An 18,876-nucleotide genomic window follows, 5' to 3' on the forward strand; every position below is an offset into this window, starting at 1 on the left:
CTGCATCCTTCCACGTTCCTGACGGTCCAGTCCAGTCACTTAGCCAGCAACCTTGTAACACTCCACAAAACAGCTGTTCACATATTAATAGACTGGGCTTTCCTTGATGACTGTCCAAGATTGTGCATTCAGCGAGGGTCAGTGGGGGGTGGGCGGGCGGGGCTGTGCATGTCGTCGCTGGCCCTGAAGTCTGTAACGGCAGGCATTAGCATTGGCTGCAGCACGCCGAGGAGAGGGCGAGATGCAGGCCAAGCATCTTTTCATTCCAGCAGCATGGGAATCGTAGTCCTTTTCATTTTCAACCGCTTTCTCCTTTTCTTTTCCACTCCCCCCCCCCCCCCCCCCCCCACCCCTGTTTAGTAGGCATCTCTGAACATGACAGTAATCCGTGCTGACCTCAGGCAGACCCACGCTCTTTGGCGGTTTAAGGTAAAAAGTACAGCAGCAGACATCTGACTCGGGAGGATAACCCCGGGTTCACAGCCACGTGCAGCACAGTTTTAATTGCTGAATCTTCTCAGCAGAAAAGTCCGGAAATCTCTTCATCTCGTGGCATCACCCTGATCTCCCTCCTTTTCTGAATTCCGACATCTGCACTTGAAAGGCTGCGGGGCCTGTCAGGCTGTTCCGCGCTCCTGCGGGTGGTGGGGCACGCCTGGTGCTTTGAAGGGGTTTGAGCTGTTTGAACCGATCCTGGGATGGGTTGACCCCCCCTAGTCTGTGCGCCACTGGTGCTCCATAAGAGCTGGGTGACTCAAGTCAGGCACCGTTTCCTCTGCCCCCCGTTCCCACGAGAGAAACATGAACATGACTTAAAGTCTGTTTATCTACCATTGTCCAACCGAGGCGCGGTAACAATGATGGAACTGACGTTTCGTAAGGGGAGCCATGAAGGTTTGCCGGTAAGCGCGGGGTCTGCGTGGGTTCTGAGCAGTTTTCTGGGTCATTAAAAACATAAATGGTGGATAATGGATTGTAATAAAAAAACTTCTTGCTGCAATTGAAGGCCAGATATTAGATTCCAGGTGACGCTGTGTCCCTCGGGCGTCCAATCCCGCGTCGTCGATTTCGCTGCTTCCAGCGACGGAGCGCGGACGTCCACGTTCCCGCATTTAATGCATCAATTAGGAGCTGGCTGTTAAAGCGCCACGCAACGTGCTCGGGGTTCTAATGTTGCGCCTTTTCCGTTTCGAATGCCGGTGTTTAATAGCAGCGGGGAAAAGATCGGTGGTTATTGTGTTATGGGGCATTGGAATTTAATAGAATTCTGTCTCCAGGGCAAAACTAATTCCAAGGTGGTTTTTTTTTCCCACCGTGGAGAGCCAGAGAGGGCCCTGGCTCTTCTGAATTAGCATATTCATTGGCGTTCGGTGCTGTGAAGGCCACACAAGCAGACGTGGCCGTGGGACGCTCAAGACCGCCGACACTTGCGTGTCCCCCGGCTTCAAAACTTGCTTGAGAACGTGGTATTCGCCACGCACAAACCCCGGTTTTCACCGTGTCAAAATGAGCAAAATTAGCATACCGCTCGGAATTCCATCATAAAATCGCATCCGGTATTTGTTATCAATGCAACCGTACAGACTTTCATGTTTGACTCGTTTTTGAGAGTCGGAATTGAAATAAATGAAAGGCTAGAAATTGGTCTGCGTCAGCATAAAAATATGAATGTTTACATAGTCAGATTTGCTGTTTGAGCATATACTGTATATTTTTTTCATTTGTTGATTTGCCAATTATTGCTTGTCTTGTGAGGATTAAGCCAGAGATGTTTTTGTAAGTCAACAGAATGTGCAGAATTGCAGTTTGACTTTTAAATAGGGGGATGTGGGCGAAGGCAGAGTTTAAATATAATGATGAGAAAACAGGATCTGTACGCTAGGCCATCCCCTGCGAGGACAACCAAAATCAAAGTGCGGTTTTATTTAAAATAATTAACCAGCGACACCAGAGGACACTGGAAAAGCATGCAATGCTCATGTGTTGAACGATCCTGTGAGCATTTCTGCATTCGTCCCATTAACCTCTGCTAAATGCTGCCCTCGCATCGCAGTGATTTTGGCAGCAATTTCGTAGCGGCACGTTCGGCGGCGGGTTTGGTTTTGTACACCCTCGGGCTCTGGGCCGGTATGAGTGTCATACTGCGCCCAGCTCAGCTGTCCTCGTTAGGGACACCTGCCCTGCGGCTCACCCGCACGCGCCGACGCACGCGCACACACTTACCGCGCGCACGCTGTTCTGTTAGCCCCGCTAAATATCTTAAGAGCTCTCGCGCCGAATTTCATCCCGGTTTTGTTCTCACCGGAGCAAACGCGCATCAATAATGGACGTGCTGCGGGGTGACGGGGGGGAACAAGGCTGCGGCGTGTTGTGGCGAAGCACGATAAGACACTGCACTCGCTAAGAGCATTAAGGAAATGAAAAGGCGTTTGAAGGTATTAACTTTGCGGTATTTCAGCGCACACGGCACCAGTCCCGAGACGAGGAAAGGTGCTTTGTTACAGCGATGTGTAAAACCGGAAAGGATGTATTTGTGCTGTTCGTAGGAGGAAGTCACGCGGCGTGGAGTGTCCTCGGAACGACATTCCAGAGGAGCTGAGCAAAGTTGGAGAAAACGAGTGTTTGCGTGTGTGAGTGTGTGTGTGTGTGTGTGTGTGTGTGCGCGCGTGAGAGAGAGAAAGAGAGAGAGATTATGCTTTCCATTCTTTCGTGTGTAGTGTATTCCGGACTCGATACACTACACATCAAATGATAAAGAAATTCAGCACTCAATGCCTGTTGTGCAGTTGATGATCCAAAAACAAAAAGCATGAAGTCAAATGATATCCAGCCTTTCTATATTTACTCCCGCATCTTATTCCAGGGCAAGCTGCTCCTAAGGGAGCTTCATGTAATGCTAAATTCCAACTCTATCATCTGATGGGCAGTTTGGCAAATCCTACGTAGAGAGTGTGGTCTTATTCACTGCACTCCAAAGGTTACCTTACCGTACCTGAGACATAAAGTAGCACAGGTTAACATATCATGTGATTCCAAGCAGCCTGTAAAGGGTTATCCCTGTGTTGCATACCCTCAATGTCGTGAATTGTTTCAATCTGAAATGGAAAAGCCTGGCTGACTGTCTGTTTCCGTTCTATGCTTGGAAATTGCATGTTTGATTAAGCCAGAAAGCGGTCAAGAAGGGATGTGGAAAATTAGTTGTAGCTGGCGGTCACATGTTTTACACAAGCACGCACACGCGCGCGCGCACACACACACATGCACGCACATGCACACAGAGCAGGTTTTGGGTTACTTTTTGTTTAGGCTACAGTAATTACAAACTTGGCTCCTCCTAAATGTGTGCCATATGATATGACTGTTTTTGATAGCTGCCATCCATTTTGAGATTTTGCTTGTGTTGGAGTCTAACAGTTGGTTTTTTTCCAGCTGTTTTACTTCACTAAATTCCTTTTTAATTTATTTTGTGACCTTCCATAATACCTTTGTGAAATGTCATAGAAACGCATGGCTTCTGTTTTGTTTAAGCTATTCTCACCAGCACATGATGATGGATTGCAAATTGAGTCTTTACAATTAGTTTTATGTCTCAAGTGTTTTGTAAGAGTCCTGACCTCACTTGACCGATTCTGTCTCAGTCAATGCACTCAGGTGGGTCAAAAGCTTGAAACCCTCTGTACACCCTCCGATCTGTGTAATGCCGACCGTGCACCAAGCCAATTATTCTGGAATCTTCCATCGGGCAAAATGGTTGCTTTAGTGCCAGTACAGCACTGTGCATCTGCACACACTGTCTGAACAGTTCTTCTGAGTCAATCCTAAAAGAGGAAATAGCATTCTGGGAAGAAAAATTGAAGCTAGCATTTGTATTCGTGACCTTCATTTTATTTGCATTTTTTAATGCCTCATCAAAAAATAGACTCACACAAAACACTTGAAATACTTGAAATGTATGGCAAAATAGGGCACTGCCATGTCTTATGTTTTTATTATCTTTCTTCTGCACAAGCTAAAAGGATTTGTTTCTTACTGAATTTGCAACGGTACACCCCGCACCCGATATATATACTTAAGTGGAGCCTTATGAGTACATGACATCTCCAAATAGAGGTTCCGGCTTAGTCTTCTCTATGGCACATATAGGATCCGGAAATTCCTCATTCCCACCAAAGCTTGTGCACTGGCTAGTCAGGTCATAACAAATGTCAGGAGAAATTAGGTTGGTCTGGGCTACAGCAGGTCTTAGACTGGAGACAGAGATAGTCAAGAGCACACTGCTGGTGCCTCTAATATGTCCTTCCTAAAATGTAATTTCAGTATACTGACAATATGTATTGTCAACAAACTATGACTTGATGCATGTTTTTTTGTTTTTGTTTTTCGTAGTGCACTTGTTTAGCTTATGGAACTGGATGTTTGCTATGCAAGTCAGGTTGAGAACATTGCTGTGCCCCATGTGGGATTCAAGCATGCAATCTTCTGGTCACAGGAAAAGACTAGCCCAGTTTTTGCATAGTGTTTAATAAAAGCTAAACATCAAAATAGCCTCACAGGTATTAGAAGTCACCTGCTGCCTTCGTGTTGAGACTGATTAGTTTGCCAGTGGCTTTTTAATGAATTTGTTGTCTTTGTTTGGAGGGTAGCTATGGGAGGTCCTCACGTCGCTCTTGATGAGTTGGTGACGATGTTCACATTCCCACTGAGCCCATTGCTCACGTGATTGGATGTGGTGGACGCTAGCCAGCATGGAAAATTTAATCCACTCTCTCCTAGGTGCCGCAGCAAAGATATAAATGAAAGCAGTCCATACCTGTGTGGTAACTGGATCTGCTTTGAGAGATCTAACAAACTTCCATCTTTAATAGTTATGCCTACACGCATCATGATTTTTGCTCCAATTTTCCTCTGATGCAGATTCTCACTTTGGCTTCATTCACACATTGTTTTTCTTTATTTGTTTTCTTTATGAAGTTATTTAATGTGGCAATATGGAAAGGTGCATTTTCCACTTGAAGTATCCAGTGGATTAATACATCAGGTTGCAATTAAAGTTCCCCCTCCCTGTGTTCCTGTCAGATATTTGAAGAATGCACACTGGCATACCTAATGCTGTGCTACAAGCCTGTCTTTTCCCCGAAACTGGAGTCAGCGTTTCGTTAATGCTTAATTTTGAACATAAAAAGTCTGTATTCGCATCTAGAAGGGAATGAATTAAAACAAGCGACAAAAACGTCACTGCATCACCTTTTTCAAAGCACACATACTTTTTGCCGAGAGCATGCAAGAAAAAAAGTATCAAACCTTGTGGAAGTTTGTGGTTGGATGAAGCAAACATTTAGAATAGCCTACAGGGTTCAAATAGCCGAATGGTACTCCCAGAGAAGAATTAAAATTCGACAGACAAAAAAATGTGTTCTTACCTCAAAGCTTTTTTTTTTTCTCTGTAGTTTTTTTATCAGTTATGTATGGAGGAAAAATGCAGAAATTCATCTTCATTTAGGCTGTTGAATTTTGCATTCTTTCTGGCACCCCCTTTGTTACCCACCCTGTGTAATCTCAGGAGGCCACAGAGATTATTGGCCAACTTTCTTTGACCGTCTAGATTTTAACCGAGCAAGCCACAAAAAACTTAAAACCTTAAGTGTTTCAGCTTGATTCATCAATCTGCCCAATAAATAAATGATTAGGTGTACATTTGGTGTGTAGTGCACTGGGGTAAATTGAGGATGTTTTATGAGATGGTCGAAGTGTTCATGTTTTGCGGATTATGGTCTGTCACATTTTTTGCAGAATCAAACTTTTTCTTTAATTTGAGTAACAAACACAAGCATTTTGTTTCTTAATGTATCACGCAACAAGGAGCTAAGTGGTCACTGGACTGAACTGCAAATATAAAAACGAGCCTTAAAAACTCATGCTTGTTTAAAAGCGTGAGCTGCATTGCAGTTAAATGTAATATGAGCCTTTGCATTTTCATTCTGTCACAGAGCACCTATAGAGAAACTGAGAGACCTTTGAAAAGAGAGACCACCAAAGAAGTCATCCACTGTGAGGTCTCTGAACTGTAGCTTCTGATTTCACACACATATATATATATATACTGTACGGAGACACACACACACACACACACACACACACAATGAGCTCCATAATATTTGGCCCATTTTTTTTTTATTGATTTGGCTCTGTACTCCGCAGTTTTTGATTTGCAGTCAAACAGTACAAATGTGGGTAAAGTTTACATTATCAGCCTTTATTTAAGGGCATTTTATACACTTTGGTGTCGCCATGTAGAAAGCAGAGCTTGTGGTGTACAGAGCCATATCAAGAAAATCTTTGTCCCAATTATTATGGAGCTATATACAAGTGTGTGTGTGTGGGTGTATATATATATGTTATATTATGTCATATTATATATATATATATATATATATATATATATATATATCACGGATGTCCCTATACATCAACAGTTTTACTCTTGACCAATTTAGAAGTAACTGTGTTTGCTCAAAATAGCCCATATTCTTTAAAATTGCTTGGATAATTTTGGTTGATGGAAAACTGCTTGCTGCCCAGTGTTTCCTCACGAAGGAACAGCCCCAGAATTTGCTGCATTTACACACCGCACAGATATTTATTCTAGCAGTTTCTTCAGATTGGCCTAGACCTTTTCTGCAGAATGGTCTGTTTATATTGGATTATTAATGGTGAACACTGAGAATTTATCCGTCTAAAGCTGTTCTTAACAGGAAATCTCATGATCTTGAAAATAAATCCTGGAGGAAATGACAGTTATGGTAACAGAAAAGAGCCATACAAATTTATAGTTTTTTCCCCCTTTTCCTTTTTTTCTTTTTGACCATGGAAAAATAAAAAAGTGCTTGTTCATCATTTAAGGAAGGTACCTTTTGCTTATGTATGGTAGAATTTCTAAGTGTAGCCTTTGTACAAGGCTTTGAGCAGTTCACCTAGACTCATACATTAGGAAGTGGAATGGACGACTCTGAACTTTTTGTTGATTATGTTAATGGAAAATGTGACATCCTGCCAGCAATCTCACCCTGTGATTGTGCCTACTGCAACATGAACTTCCTCCTGTGACAAAGATTGGCCTTCTGTTAAACATGTCGTAGGAGAGCAGCTACGTTTTGGATACCTAGAAAGCTTATAAACGACCTCTAAAGGTTTTCCACTGCTGACTGTGTAAGCCACATAATGAAACTACCGATTCGTTCTGAATCCATAGAATCTATGTCCAAACACAGGAAGGGTCTAATTCATTACAAATGTTCACCTTTCTAATTCATGGCTGAAGATAAGGACATCCCCCCTAAGCTGAACTTGTGTTGCTTGTGTATAAATAAGTGTGTATCACCTTTATTTGTTTTTTTAAGAATACCTTTGGAAAGGAAATGGAAAGAAGCATTTAGGTGACCTTAAATTGAAGCCATATGCCAAACCCGATTTTGGTACACGCAGGTCTATAGCCTCAGTGACTAGTGATTGACAGATTTTCAGTTAACCGATATATTGGCCGATGTCCAGCCTTTTTCACGTATCGAGTATCGGCTGCTTAATATCAGTGCCACTGATATACCTGTGTAAAAGTAAACCAAAATGCGTCCCAGTGTAAAAGTAAGCCAGAATGTGCCCATATAACCACATTCACCACTGCAAACCAAACTGAACTCGCTACTGGTCACAAAGTGCATCAGCGCTAAAGATGACTCACTGCACTACAAAGGAGCCCGAGCCTCTCTGTGTGGGTACACACCCCTCCCCTTCCCTGACTGCTGCAGTTACTGCGTGCAAATTTCACATGGGTTGAAATCACCGAGACCGAGCTTTGCGCTGTAAGTAATAAAATACTGTATCATGTACAGTAATTAAACGAGCCATAAATGCTTACAGCGAAAAGGACTTGTGTTGGCTCAGTATTGTGGCTAAGCACACTGAATTTAGAAGAGCTTTGCTTACCAGTATTGTTAGCAACACATTCACATCATGCGAAGTCCCATTGGTAATGAAAACATCTTTTAGCAGTTTCGGCACACACTGACACACGCACACACAAACACACACTCAAAAGGAGAGAGAGAAATGAAAGCATACGTTGTGGTGGTGCTATTTACATAATGGTCACTTACATAATGGACAACTGCAATGTGGTAATAAGCATGGTATCTAAAACAGCAAAGTCAAATAACACCACATGTGGGCCCATAAAAAGAAAATAAATGTTATGATTTTTGCACATTGATTTTGCTTTCTGTTGTCATTTTGTCATTGGGAATAAAAACAATTCACTGTACAAAATATTAACTAGTTATCGGCCACTTCGGTTATTATTTTATTGGTATTGGCTGAAAACCCCCATTATTCGATCATTGTCCGTGACCATCCTCTTCTTCATATAGTGGCCTTCGTATTGGCCATCTTTACGTCCCTGTTGTCATTGAGTTTATCAAAGGCAAAGAGAGGACAAACAAGAATTGTGGACAGGCTGAACAGAGATGGGATCAAACATTATGTAGCCTATATTACTTCTATATAGACAGAGAACACCAGGGAGTTCTTCAGGTGAAGGTAGCGTTTTTACGAAGGTCAGGTCATGTTGTCTCTGTGTGTTTGCATCGTCTGCCGTGGCTGCCCTCCCTCCTGTAACACATCTGGTCCTGGTTTCTCCTAGCGCCAGGGTCACATCCTCTGAACCACCACAAATTAGCGCACATGGGCTCGCACATGGGCCACAGGCCCTTAGCTGTCTCGGGCAATGAGGGAAAGGATTCATCCAGACATGAAGAACCTTCCTCGACAGCTACAGGTTGACCTGTGCCTTATCGTTTTTTCCTGTTTATTTGCTGTTGACATTGACGTCCGCTCCTATTCTTGGATAGCCACAATCCTGAGGGCTTTGATGATCCCTCCATAGCCTTTGACTGACACACCTTTGACTGACACCTGGAGCAGCAGCTGAGTTCGCATTGAATCCACAGCTCCATTTACAGGTTTAAGACTTGGGTTGGGAAAAAAGCCAGCGACCCTTGAACCTCCAGTGACCTTCACTGCAGATTAGATTACCGTCCTAATAAGAAAATATTTGTTCCCACAGCCGTTACAGTGCGACTGTGATGTCAGATGTTTTTTCAGGTTGTAACATTGGCATGTGAATAGGATAGCTTTGGAAACCGCTGCATTCACATTTAAAAGCAAAGGCTGTTAAGGACAGCTGGGATTAAAATGTCCCTGTAGCATGTTTTCTTATGACCTGCAGGCATTTTAAAAGAAAACATCCACCCCAGTTTAGATTGCCACGTGCTTCTTGTGTTGCAGCTGGGCCGCTTACACCACATGCAAAAAGTACTGGAACTCAATACCCCTCCAATGCACTTGCATGCACGCCATTGGTTATTTTCCATTCTAGAGTCCACACAGTACTACAGGACAGCTAACAGCTGCTGAAAAAGAGGCATATCTCTCGTTGACAACTGGTGGTAGCCTTTGGCAGCTGGCATGTTTTTGAGAGGATCTAATGAAGCATTAGCCAGAGAAACTGTGGCTGACTCAGGCCCACCCTACTCCTGATGGGATAGGTCTGGATGTGTCCTTTCCCTGTGGACTTCTACCCATGGTGAGCTAATGACAAAACCCAGGCTTCACCTGAACTGTCGCCTATAGCACCCACATGCCCAAGTCACTCAGCTGCCCCAAAGGCAAATTTTCGAAACAGTGTTTTTTTTTTTTTAGAGCGTACTCTGACTCAGGAGAAATAATATCACTGGCTTGGCTCTTTGACATAATTGAATATGACCTAATGCAATATGCGTCTCATCTAATTCTGAATTTAACGTTGCAGAATGTTAGAGAGGGAGTTTGCAGTGCGACAGCTGACTCTGAGTAAACAGGCACCGAACATAAGCGGGCACGGCTCGGTCAGGGGCAGCGGGAGCCACGCTCTCCCTTCTGTCTGAGGTCCTGAAAGCCGCTCTCTCTCTCCCACTGCTACCTGTGAAAGGGCAAACTGGACTCCCCTCCTTCCCCGTTCACAGCCAGCTGACAGTGTATAAACGTCTCGGCTGAAGTGCCGGGGCCCGCCGCTGTGGGAGAGATGCTAATAGCTGCGGCCGAGTGCGCTTTGAAACCTGCCACAGAGTAATTTGAGCAGCTGAGTGTGGGAGAGGGAGATACCGAGTCCTGCAGATGCCAGGCTCTGGTCTGTGTGAATCGGGCTCTGGTCTGTGTGAATCGGGCTCTGGTCTGTGTGAATCAGGCTCTGGTCTGTGTGAATCGGGCTCTGGTCTGTGTGAATCAGGCTCTGGTCTGTGTGAACCGGGCGAAGACTTTTAGCAGAGACCCAGGAGCGAACCGCTCACAGCAGGCTGATGCTTCGGTCATCAGAACCCTTTCCTGTTGACTTGATGTTTTGGGTGGTGCGATTTTTATTAATTTTTTTCTCTCACCACCATTAGTACCAGTGTCATTCAACATCATTATTCTAATTTGATTGATTTAACTGCAAAGTGAACGTCTTTGGCGTGACTGTAAGAGCTTGGCATAGAAGCATTTTGAATCAAAAAACAGATTATCGTCTTCAAGGGTGTCAAGCAGGAACTATTTCTCATTGGCGTACAGAAACGCGTACTCTGATTTGCTATAATTGGGGTTTAGAGGTTGCTAAGCTGAGCTTTTGCACATTTCTGATCTGGAAGCCATCCTTGTCTCTGAGAGGGAATCCAAGACCCAGATTTAACCTCAAATGTCTGCGTGTGCTTTCGCCAGCGCGACACGGAACGGGGTCCTGCTGTAACTGGTCTAAAAATGACTGTTCTACGGACTGCCACTTTTCCCTGCCATTGTTTGGACGAGGCTAATTGTCATTGTTTCAGAAATGCCACATGATGTTGTGACGCACGTTTCTGTTTAAGCCCAGCAGCGGCGGCGTGGTGAGCGCTAATCCCTCGGGGATTTACTTTGTGTTTAAATAAAGAAACCAAACCGAACAACATTGCCTATTGTTCCAGAACCTCAGTCTTTTTTTTTTCACTCTCTCGCTGGGATTGGTTTGCCCTACAGATTGGCACCTAACACAGCGCCTGTAAAGTCAATATGGAAAGATTGGGACCAATTAGCCTAATACGTTTTGGCACTGCTTTTTGTCACAGGTTTCGGAGAGGTGTGTCTGCTCCCCCCCGAGTTGCCCTTTTTGTGCTAATTATCGCAGGCCTGCCAATCTGACGGACGGACCTAAAAGGTCCATTAACGCTCAACCGTGAAACATTTGAAGCAGCCACCTCCAAATTTAGTTTCCCCGCCGACTGATTTCGGAAACCGTCATGCGCATCTCCAGCGGCTGTGGGGGAAGGCTAAACACCGTTTTAAACAACCTTTCAGAACACCTTTCCTCCAGATGATTTATGTGAGTTTATTTTCCAGCCCCATTAGCTAGTCTGCAGCCCACTGAGCCAGGCAGGGTTTGCTGCGCCACTAAATTATTGATTGGATGGAAGTGGCCCTTGTGCTGAATAGTTGGCCTTTTGCCTCCTCACCTGGGCGGCTGAGTCTCAGACACAGTCTCAGTCGCAGAGACACAGATTCAGTCTCAGACGCGGTCTCAGACGCAGATACAGACACAGTCTCAGACGCAGTCTCAGAGACACAGATTCAGTCTCAGACGCAGATGCAGACGCAGTCTCAGAGATGCAGATTCAGTCTTAGATGCAGTCTCAGATGCAGACAGTCTCAGACGCCAACACAGTCTCAGATGCAGATACAGACACAGTCTCATTCTCAGATTCAGTCTCAGATGCAGACACAGTCACAGACACAGTCTCAGACGCAGACGCAGACGCAGTCTCAGTCGCAGACGCAGACGCCGCACAGACCGGGCGCCGGCACACGGTCTCACCTCCTTATGTTCCCGTCGGCTTTAAGATAACAGTCTCTGCTCTCGATGCCACAGGCCTCGTTGATAATGCCCTCTCAGCTACGGGAATCAGAATTGAGTCCGGAAACCACTTGACTTTTTGAGCTGATAAAATAAATCTATATAGTTTAATCTATTCACGATACGGTCCTTTATTTTTCCAATAATCTGCTGAACCTACTTTCACCTGCAGAGTACATATTTGGAACTCCAACGATACGGCTTCAAGGTCAGCGCGGCGTCCTCCTTGGAAGCAAATGTTTTGGACCTGGTGTATTTAAGCGAGTAGACCGTGTAAAGTTTTTTTTGATTTCGTAAAGTAAAATACTGGTACTCAGAGGTTTTCATTCTGCTACCAACAGTTAATTAAGGTTAAGTTAACAACAGAAGAATATAGATTTAGTTCCAGCGCATTCTGGTGGATCGTAGATTAATAGGGTTTTGCTTTTACGCCGATCGTTACATAGAGAGCAATACGCCGGATTAAAGACATCGTAATTTGACCGGAGCCTGTTTATGGAAGGCGATGTCTCAGGTGGTATCACTGAGCCATGATTGCTATGTGTGGCTCCCAAGCCAAGAAGCCCTTTAAATGTCAAGCGATGCTCGGCTAGATCGATAAAAAGATACATGCGGGTGCGCCGATGAGACGAAGGAGAAATGCACTTTTCACGCAAGGATGAGAAATCTTAATGGAATCGCATTAATCGGGGTCATCAATTTTAATGCCCCTGTTTCGTGCTGGTAACTTTGTTTGCTAAAAGGAATGGGTAAATGAAACTCAAAATGGCAGTTTGCGTCGGTTGATGGGATTTTGTTTTGGAGGCCACCGCATCGCACGGCTGCTCATTATTTACTGGCCGTAACTTCATGAGGGGAGTGTTTTTCCGTACTGACACCATATGTGATTTGGGTCTGTGATCGGAGTAGCTTCAAAATCTTGAGGAATTGATTCTTATAAACAGAGGGCTTTGGTGCATTGCAGTTAACTGGTTAAAATGAATAAGCAGGGACGGAGAATTGAGTGTTTTCCTTTTTCCCCGTTAAGGGAAAACCTCTCTTGCTCTTGAAAGGACGCGTAAGACATGCCCCCCCCCCCCCACCCCCCCACCCCCCCCCGAGGCGTTTGGAGCTGGAGACCAGCCGGGGCCCCCTGCTTCTCACACGTCATCTACTGCAGCCCAACACCGTCTGTCCCGTTTAAAGCAGACAGCCTGGGACATCTAATCCAAACTGTGTCTGTCTCGCCAAGTCTGTGTCTGACTCCTGCGGTCTACACCGGTCTGTTGGCTGTCCCAGTCTGAATCTGCCTGTCGGGCTGTCCCAGTCTAAACTGGACTGTCAGAGATGAAACTACTGTGTGTGTGTGTGTGTGTGTGTGTGTGTGCGCATGCCTCTGTCATCTGAACCAGCCTGTTCTGTGCCTGGCTGCCTCAGTCTGAATCAGCCTGTCGGGCTGTCCCAGTCTAGACTGGGCTGTCCTAGATGCAACTAGTGTGTGCGTATGCGTGTATGTGCCATCTATACCAGCCTGTCTGCCTGTGTCGGCTTAAACCATCTGCTTTTTTAATCACTCATTCCTGATAGTCCCTGTCTAAACTGGGCTGTCCTAGATGAAGCTAGTGTGTGCAGATGTGCATCTGTACCTGTCTGCCTGTGCCGGCTAGTATGTAAAACTAAACCAGCGCATCTGCCCGCGTCGACTAAAACAGTCTGCTTTTAATCACTCATTCCGTGTCTGGCTGCCTCAGGCTACTTCAGCCTGTTTGTGACCAGTCTGTGTGTGCCTGCGCTGTCTAAAGCAGCCCGTGTCTGATTGCCCCAGTCCATACCAGCCTCCAGTAAAAGAAAGCACACACGCCCGCACATTACATAAACCGGCCGTGTCTCAAACGTGCCCCGTGATGCTTCTCCGAGTTCTTCTGCGCCTCGCTCTCCGCTACGTGGGCAGAGAATAGACCCGCTTTCTGACTTTGGAGACGCCGGAGCAGGTCTGGCAGACTGAGAAAATCTCTGCTGCCTCTGATCTCGAATTTGTCTTCTGAAAATATCAATATGCTCTCTGAAGTCATAACAGCAGCCAGCTGCAGGAGATCACTTGTCCTGTCTCAGCCCCGTGCCTTCCCGCTGTTTTGCACTTACAGGGGAAATCGTGACTGCTAATTCGGGCCCTGAAACCGCTGCATAAGCACGTCAAAGTTGCTTTTTCTGCATCTCTGCTATCGGTTCGCTATCAGAAGATTTGGCTTTATTCTGTATTGTTGGCTGGGAGTTTTGTGGATGTCTTGATAATACAATAATAGCGGTACAAGTCATTTGTGGAGCACTTTTCCCACGCTGGAATGTAATTTGTTCCAATCGTAATGGAAGATTATGCAAATTCACTGCCCTGAAAACTCGCGGCAGCAATGCTAAATCTTAATCATGTTAGGAATACACTTTTTGGGGGAGCTATGCTGATCAAAGGGGGAGTGTTGTTAATACACTCATGGTGTAATTTCCCTTAAAGGAAGTTGTGTTATTTAATGTGAGTGAGGATTAAGCATGCTGGCTGTCATTCTCACTGGCTGGCCTGTGTTGCTCTGCAGGTATTTTACCAGCTTCTGTGGGATTTGATGTCGTCTCTAGTTCGGTTCAACTGAAGATGGACACACTGGAGTCGGAGCTGACCTGCCCAATCTGCCTGGAATTGTTTGAAGACCCTCTGCTCCTGCCCTGCGCCCACAGCCTGTGCTTCAACTGCGCCCACCGCATCCTGGTGTCCCACTGCTCCACCAACGAGCCCATCGAGTCCATCTCCGCCTTCCAGTGCCCCACCTGCCGCTACGTCATCACGCTGAACCACCGCGGCCTGGAGGGGCTGAAGCGCAATGTGACGCTGCAGAACATCATCGACCGCTTCCAGAAGGCCTCCCTGAGCGGCCCCAACTCCCCGAGCGAGAGCCGGCGCCCGCAGCGCCCCCACAGCAGCGGAGGAGGTACCACCGCGCGAGGAAGCCCCGCCTACGCCATGTCGCTGGAGCAGCGCGTGGGCTGCCAGTTCTGCGAGCAGGACCCGCCGCGGGAGGCGGTCAAGACCTGCGTCACCTGCGAGGTGTCGTACTGCGACCGATGCCTGCGCGCCACCCACCCCAACAAGAAGCCCTTCACCGGGCACCGGCTGGTGGAGCCCGTGCCCGACGCCCACCTGCGCGGGCTCACCTGCCTGGAGCACGAGAACGAGAAGGTGAACATGTACTGCGTGGTGGACGACCAGCTCATCTGCGCCCTCTGCAAGCTGGTGGGCCGCCACCGGGAGCACCAGGTGTCCTCGCTGAGCGAGCGCTTCGACAAGCTCAAGGTCAGACTCCCACACGCACGCACGCACTCACACATGCACACACACACACGCACTCACACACACACACCCACGTACAAACGCCTCTGCCGTCTCTCTGTGACTCAGGTTTTTATCTGTAGGACTGATTGAAGTGGGTCTGAGGGCAGTTGAACAGGCTGTGACTGGGTTTTTAAATGTTTAATAATGCGTTCCCTCAGTGAATCGGTTGCAAGGCCTATATTTTTATGGGGAAAGTAACCAGTGTTCTCCGAATACTTCCAGATAGCTCTGGCATGCTCCGAAGGGGAACATCAGGTAGCAAGAGCTCACTGAGAACCTGAGTGGAGCTGGTTCTCTTCAGACCTGGGTGACTTTCAGGCTTGTTAGCATCAATGTCCGTCTTTATGTTTTATTGCATTGTATTGATTCAGAAATATTGATACATCCCTCCTTAAATGATGAGAAAAGACATGGTGGGGAAAGACTTTCACACCCTAAAGGTGTTGACTGTACCAGCAGAAGTACAGACAATCAATAGAATCATGAAGAGTCCCTGTGGACAAGCCCTGTTAATATTACAGAGCTGAGCTAGCACTGTGTTTGCTGGAAATCTGTGGCTGGTAGTGGGTACGTTTAGTGAGATTTAGTTCCTTTATATTTTTAGTGGCAAATAACTTTCAGCTGTCCTGTATGTTTTGTGAATTTGCATGTGGCTGGTGCTTTTCCTGTGAACGTGCGGTCGGTACGCGACCCCGCAGCTGCAGCGTTGGAGCTGTTTCGAGGGCCGGTGTCATTGTAATAGTAGTTGACTTTGCAGTCCCTAAAGCCTCCCTGTTCAGCTCTGTGCTGACCCACTACAAAGACAGGGACTGCTGAATCAGGTGGCTTCCAAAAAGCTAATTCACACTAATGACCGCATCTGACTCCAAAGCCAGTCAAACACGTATGGCCAGAGCTCGGGCTTTGCAGCTCAGCTGCCCCACCGTCTATTTTCAGCTCCTCGAGAGTTGATCGCTCGTGACTCAGCAGAAGGACCCGCGTCCTGAGCGCGGTGAAAAAATCCCTCCCGGACGGATTGCCGGGACTCTGCACGTGTTCCCAGCGCCCGGATCGCGCGGCACACGCAACGCAGGAGTGCGTCCGTGTGGCGAATCGCAAAGCCGGTTAATCGACATCGTGCGGTGGCCGGGTGGAAATTAGCCAGCGGCGTCAAAGAAACGGTGCTGGGCAGGGCGGTGGTACAGAATAGTGAAAGGCTCTATGCGCTATAATGGAATGCAGTGTATTTCGTAAGCGTGAGTCATACACAATCATTTATTTAAATAAAGCTAGAATTGTCGTCTTTTTCTTTTATCTTAAAGGTCACGTGAAGGTCAAGTTACTAAATCTGTAGAGTGTAATACTAACTCTCCCAAACCGGGTCATAGAAACTTGTGCTAAGTACAGTTGTTTGTGCTCTCATTGGAAGAAGCTCTCAAAGAGGGAATGACAATGGCGTGTTATGTGAAAGAACGGCACAATAATGACAGGGAAAGACTGTCGGCAAAAGGGTTTTTCTCGGTTGAAAATAACAGGGACCGGTGAACTTAATCTCCCATCGGTGCGTTTTCAATAGGAATAAAAAAAATAACGACGGTGTCTGAATACCTTCTTATATTTCCCGTCGAGTCTTTGTTCAGAAATTCCCACCGAGGAAGCGGAGATCCGTGACTCCGGTTCCCGCCCACCTCCAGCTCTTTGATGAGCAGGAATGTAGCGGTGCTGAAACGCCATTGATCACCGCGTATTAGAGAGAGCCATTGTGCCAGCACGGGGGAGAACGCCGCGCGATGAGAACGTTCCTGCCAGAGAAACGGGGCGCTGCGCGGAAGAAAGAGGAGGATGTCAGAGACCGTGCTGACGTTCGTCCGCGCTAGAGATCGCAGTCCCATAACGCGCATCGTTGCGTGCGGTGGCTCGTCCACAGGATTCGTAACTACGGGGTTGTGTGTTTGATTCCTGGGCGTGGTGCAACTTTTTGCAGTTTTGAGCTGTTCAAACTGAACCACCTCAAGGAAACTCTTCATAATCCTTTTAATCCGTGATGTGTGAGGCCCTTTAAGCTGTGTAACTCCAACCGGATCGGGGCGTCTGCGGTTCAGTAATGAATTATTTGTGATTTAAATGTCGCGTGCAAACCCGGCCTTCACCTTACTCATCTCCATGTAATCACTTGATCTGCGTAGTTTGTCACTTTAAATCAACGCGAGTAGTCTTAAAACCATTAGCTTTGAGTACCTAATACGGTGGATGGAGGAAAACTTTAAGCAGTTTTTTATTTTGTTTATTTTTTATTTTTTATTTTGTGCCTTCATGAAAGAGCGTCTGCAGCCCAGCCTGCATCCCTCCATTGCTGCAGCCCATTTGAATGTTCCTCTGTTAAAGCTTTGAACTCCCCTCACTTTGAACTGCCAATCCGCGATCTGGGGAGGCGAACGACCGCGGCCGGCTCCGCTCCCGAGTACTTTTCATCTTCCTCCATCTTTAAAGGCCTGAACGACTCCTTATGTCTGCACAGAGCTCAGAGGGTAAGGGGTGAGGGTGGGGGGGATATATTCAAGCTATGGATGAAGACCTCTCCCCTGCCTGCCCCCCCCCCCCCCCCACACACACACACCCACTCACATTTCACAGGTTATAGATAATGATGTCATTGCACTTATTTACATTGGCTTGCAAAATTTTATTGTGCTGTTAAATTAGCCTTTTAACCCCTGGAACCAAACACCAAAGGCTGCAACAGCTGTCACTGCTTAAATCTGAGATGCTATAACAGTATAACTGCCAGATGTGTCGTTTGTCGAGACCTACATCATTGTCCTTTCTCTCGTCTTTGGTGTAATGTTGATCATACCACATGGAGCCAAGATGCGTGAAAGGCTGTAGCTGCATCACCGTTTTCACAGACTCCGAGGAGGCACACGGTTTTGAAACAACGCGGCTTGTGGTTGAGCCATAGACAATGGTAGCCGTAGCTTGCTATTCTCAGTACTGAAGGCTTGAGTCTCTGTACGCGAAAGACATTGTTAACAGAGATAGTAAAATATTTACCGGGGGATTTATATGCACTTGCTGTCATTGAGAGGAAAAAGCCTCCCCAGAATGCATCATTTCTATAAGCAGCTAGGCTATATGTAATAAGTCATGAATTACTTTAATGGAAAATCTTAGAGGCCTGCAAGGATGTTCTGTTCAGTAGCTTCAGGCAAAATGAGGATTGTTTATCATAAATGATGATGTAGCAATAGAATCATCCCACGTTACAGGAGACTGCAGAGTGCTTTGTACATTAGTTTTGTTGGGCAAATTATTCTGAAAGAACCAGCTGTGTATATTTCCCTTGTTTGTTTTGGTTATTAAGACTTCTAGCATTACAAATACTGTTAAGCATTATGGTAATGAAGCTGTGTGATTTCTAATACTCTTCTGTAGGATACTGGGAAACAGGTGTAGATTGTAGGTCTGATGAGATCATATCGTAAAATAAACACATTTGTAAAAAGCTCTTTGTATTTGCTTGGGACATGATATTGCAATATTGGATAAGTGTTTGTCTGGGACCATTGCTCACACGGTAGTTAGTATAGCCTGG

At 46.1% G+C, this 18,876-nt stretch overlaps 1 protein-coding gene across 8 annotated transcripts in view; it reads left to right on the forward strand.

Moving 5' to 3' along the window:
- Positions 1-18,876, forward strand: part of mid2 (midline 2) — a 157,417-nt gene that overhangs the window by 89,834 nt on the left and 48,707 nt on the right. For 5 of the 8 annotated variants that reach the window (XM_035410117.1, XM_035410121.1, XM_035410116.1 and 2 more), the window contains one exon: positions 14,515-15,266. In XM_035410117.1, coding sequence (XP_035266008.1) covers positions 14,571-15,266 — 696 coding nt within the window. In that variant the 5' untranslated portion in view covers positions 14,515-14,570. The remainder of the gene's footprint in view (positions 1-14,514; positions 15,267-18,876) is intronic. The other 3 variants (XM_035410119.1, XM_035410123.1, XM_035410120.1) reach the window with 1 other exon arrangement.

Source organism: Anguilla anguilla, chromosome 3, assembly GCF_013347855.1.
Source record: "Anguilla anguilla isolate fAngAng1 chromosome 3, fAngAng1.pri, whole genome shotgun sequence".
Classification (NCBI taxonomy): domain Eukaryota; kingdom Metazoa; phylum Chordata; class Actinopteri; order Anguilliformes; family Anguillidae; genus Anguilla; species Anguilla anguilla.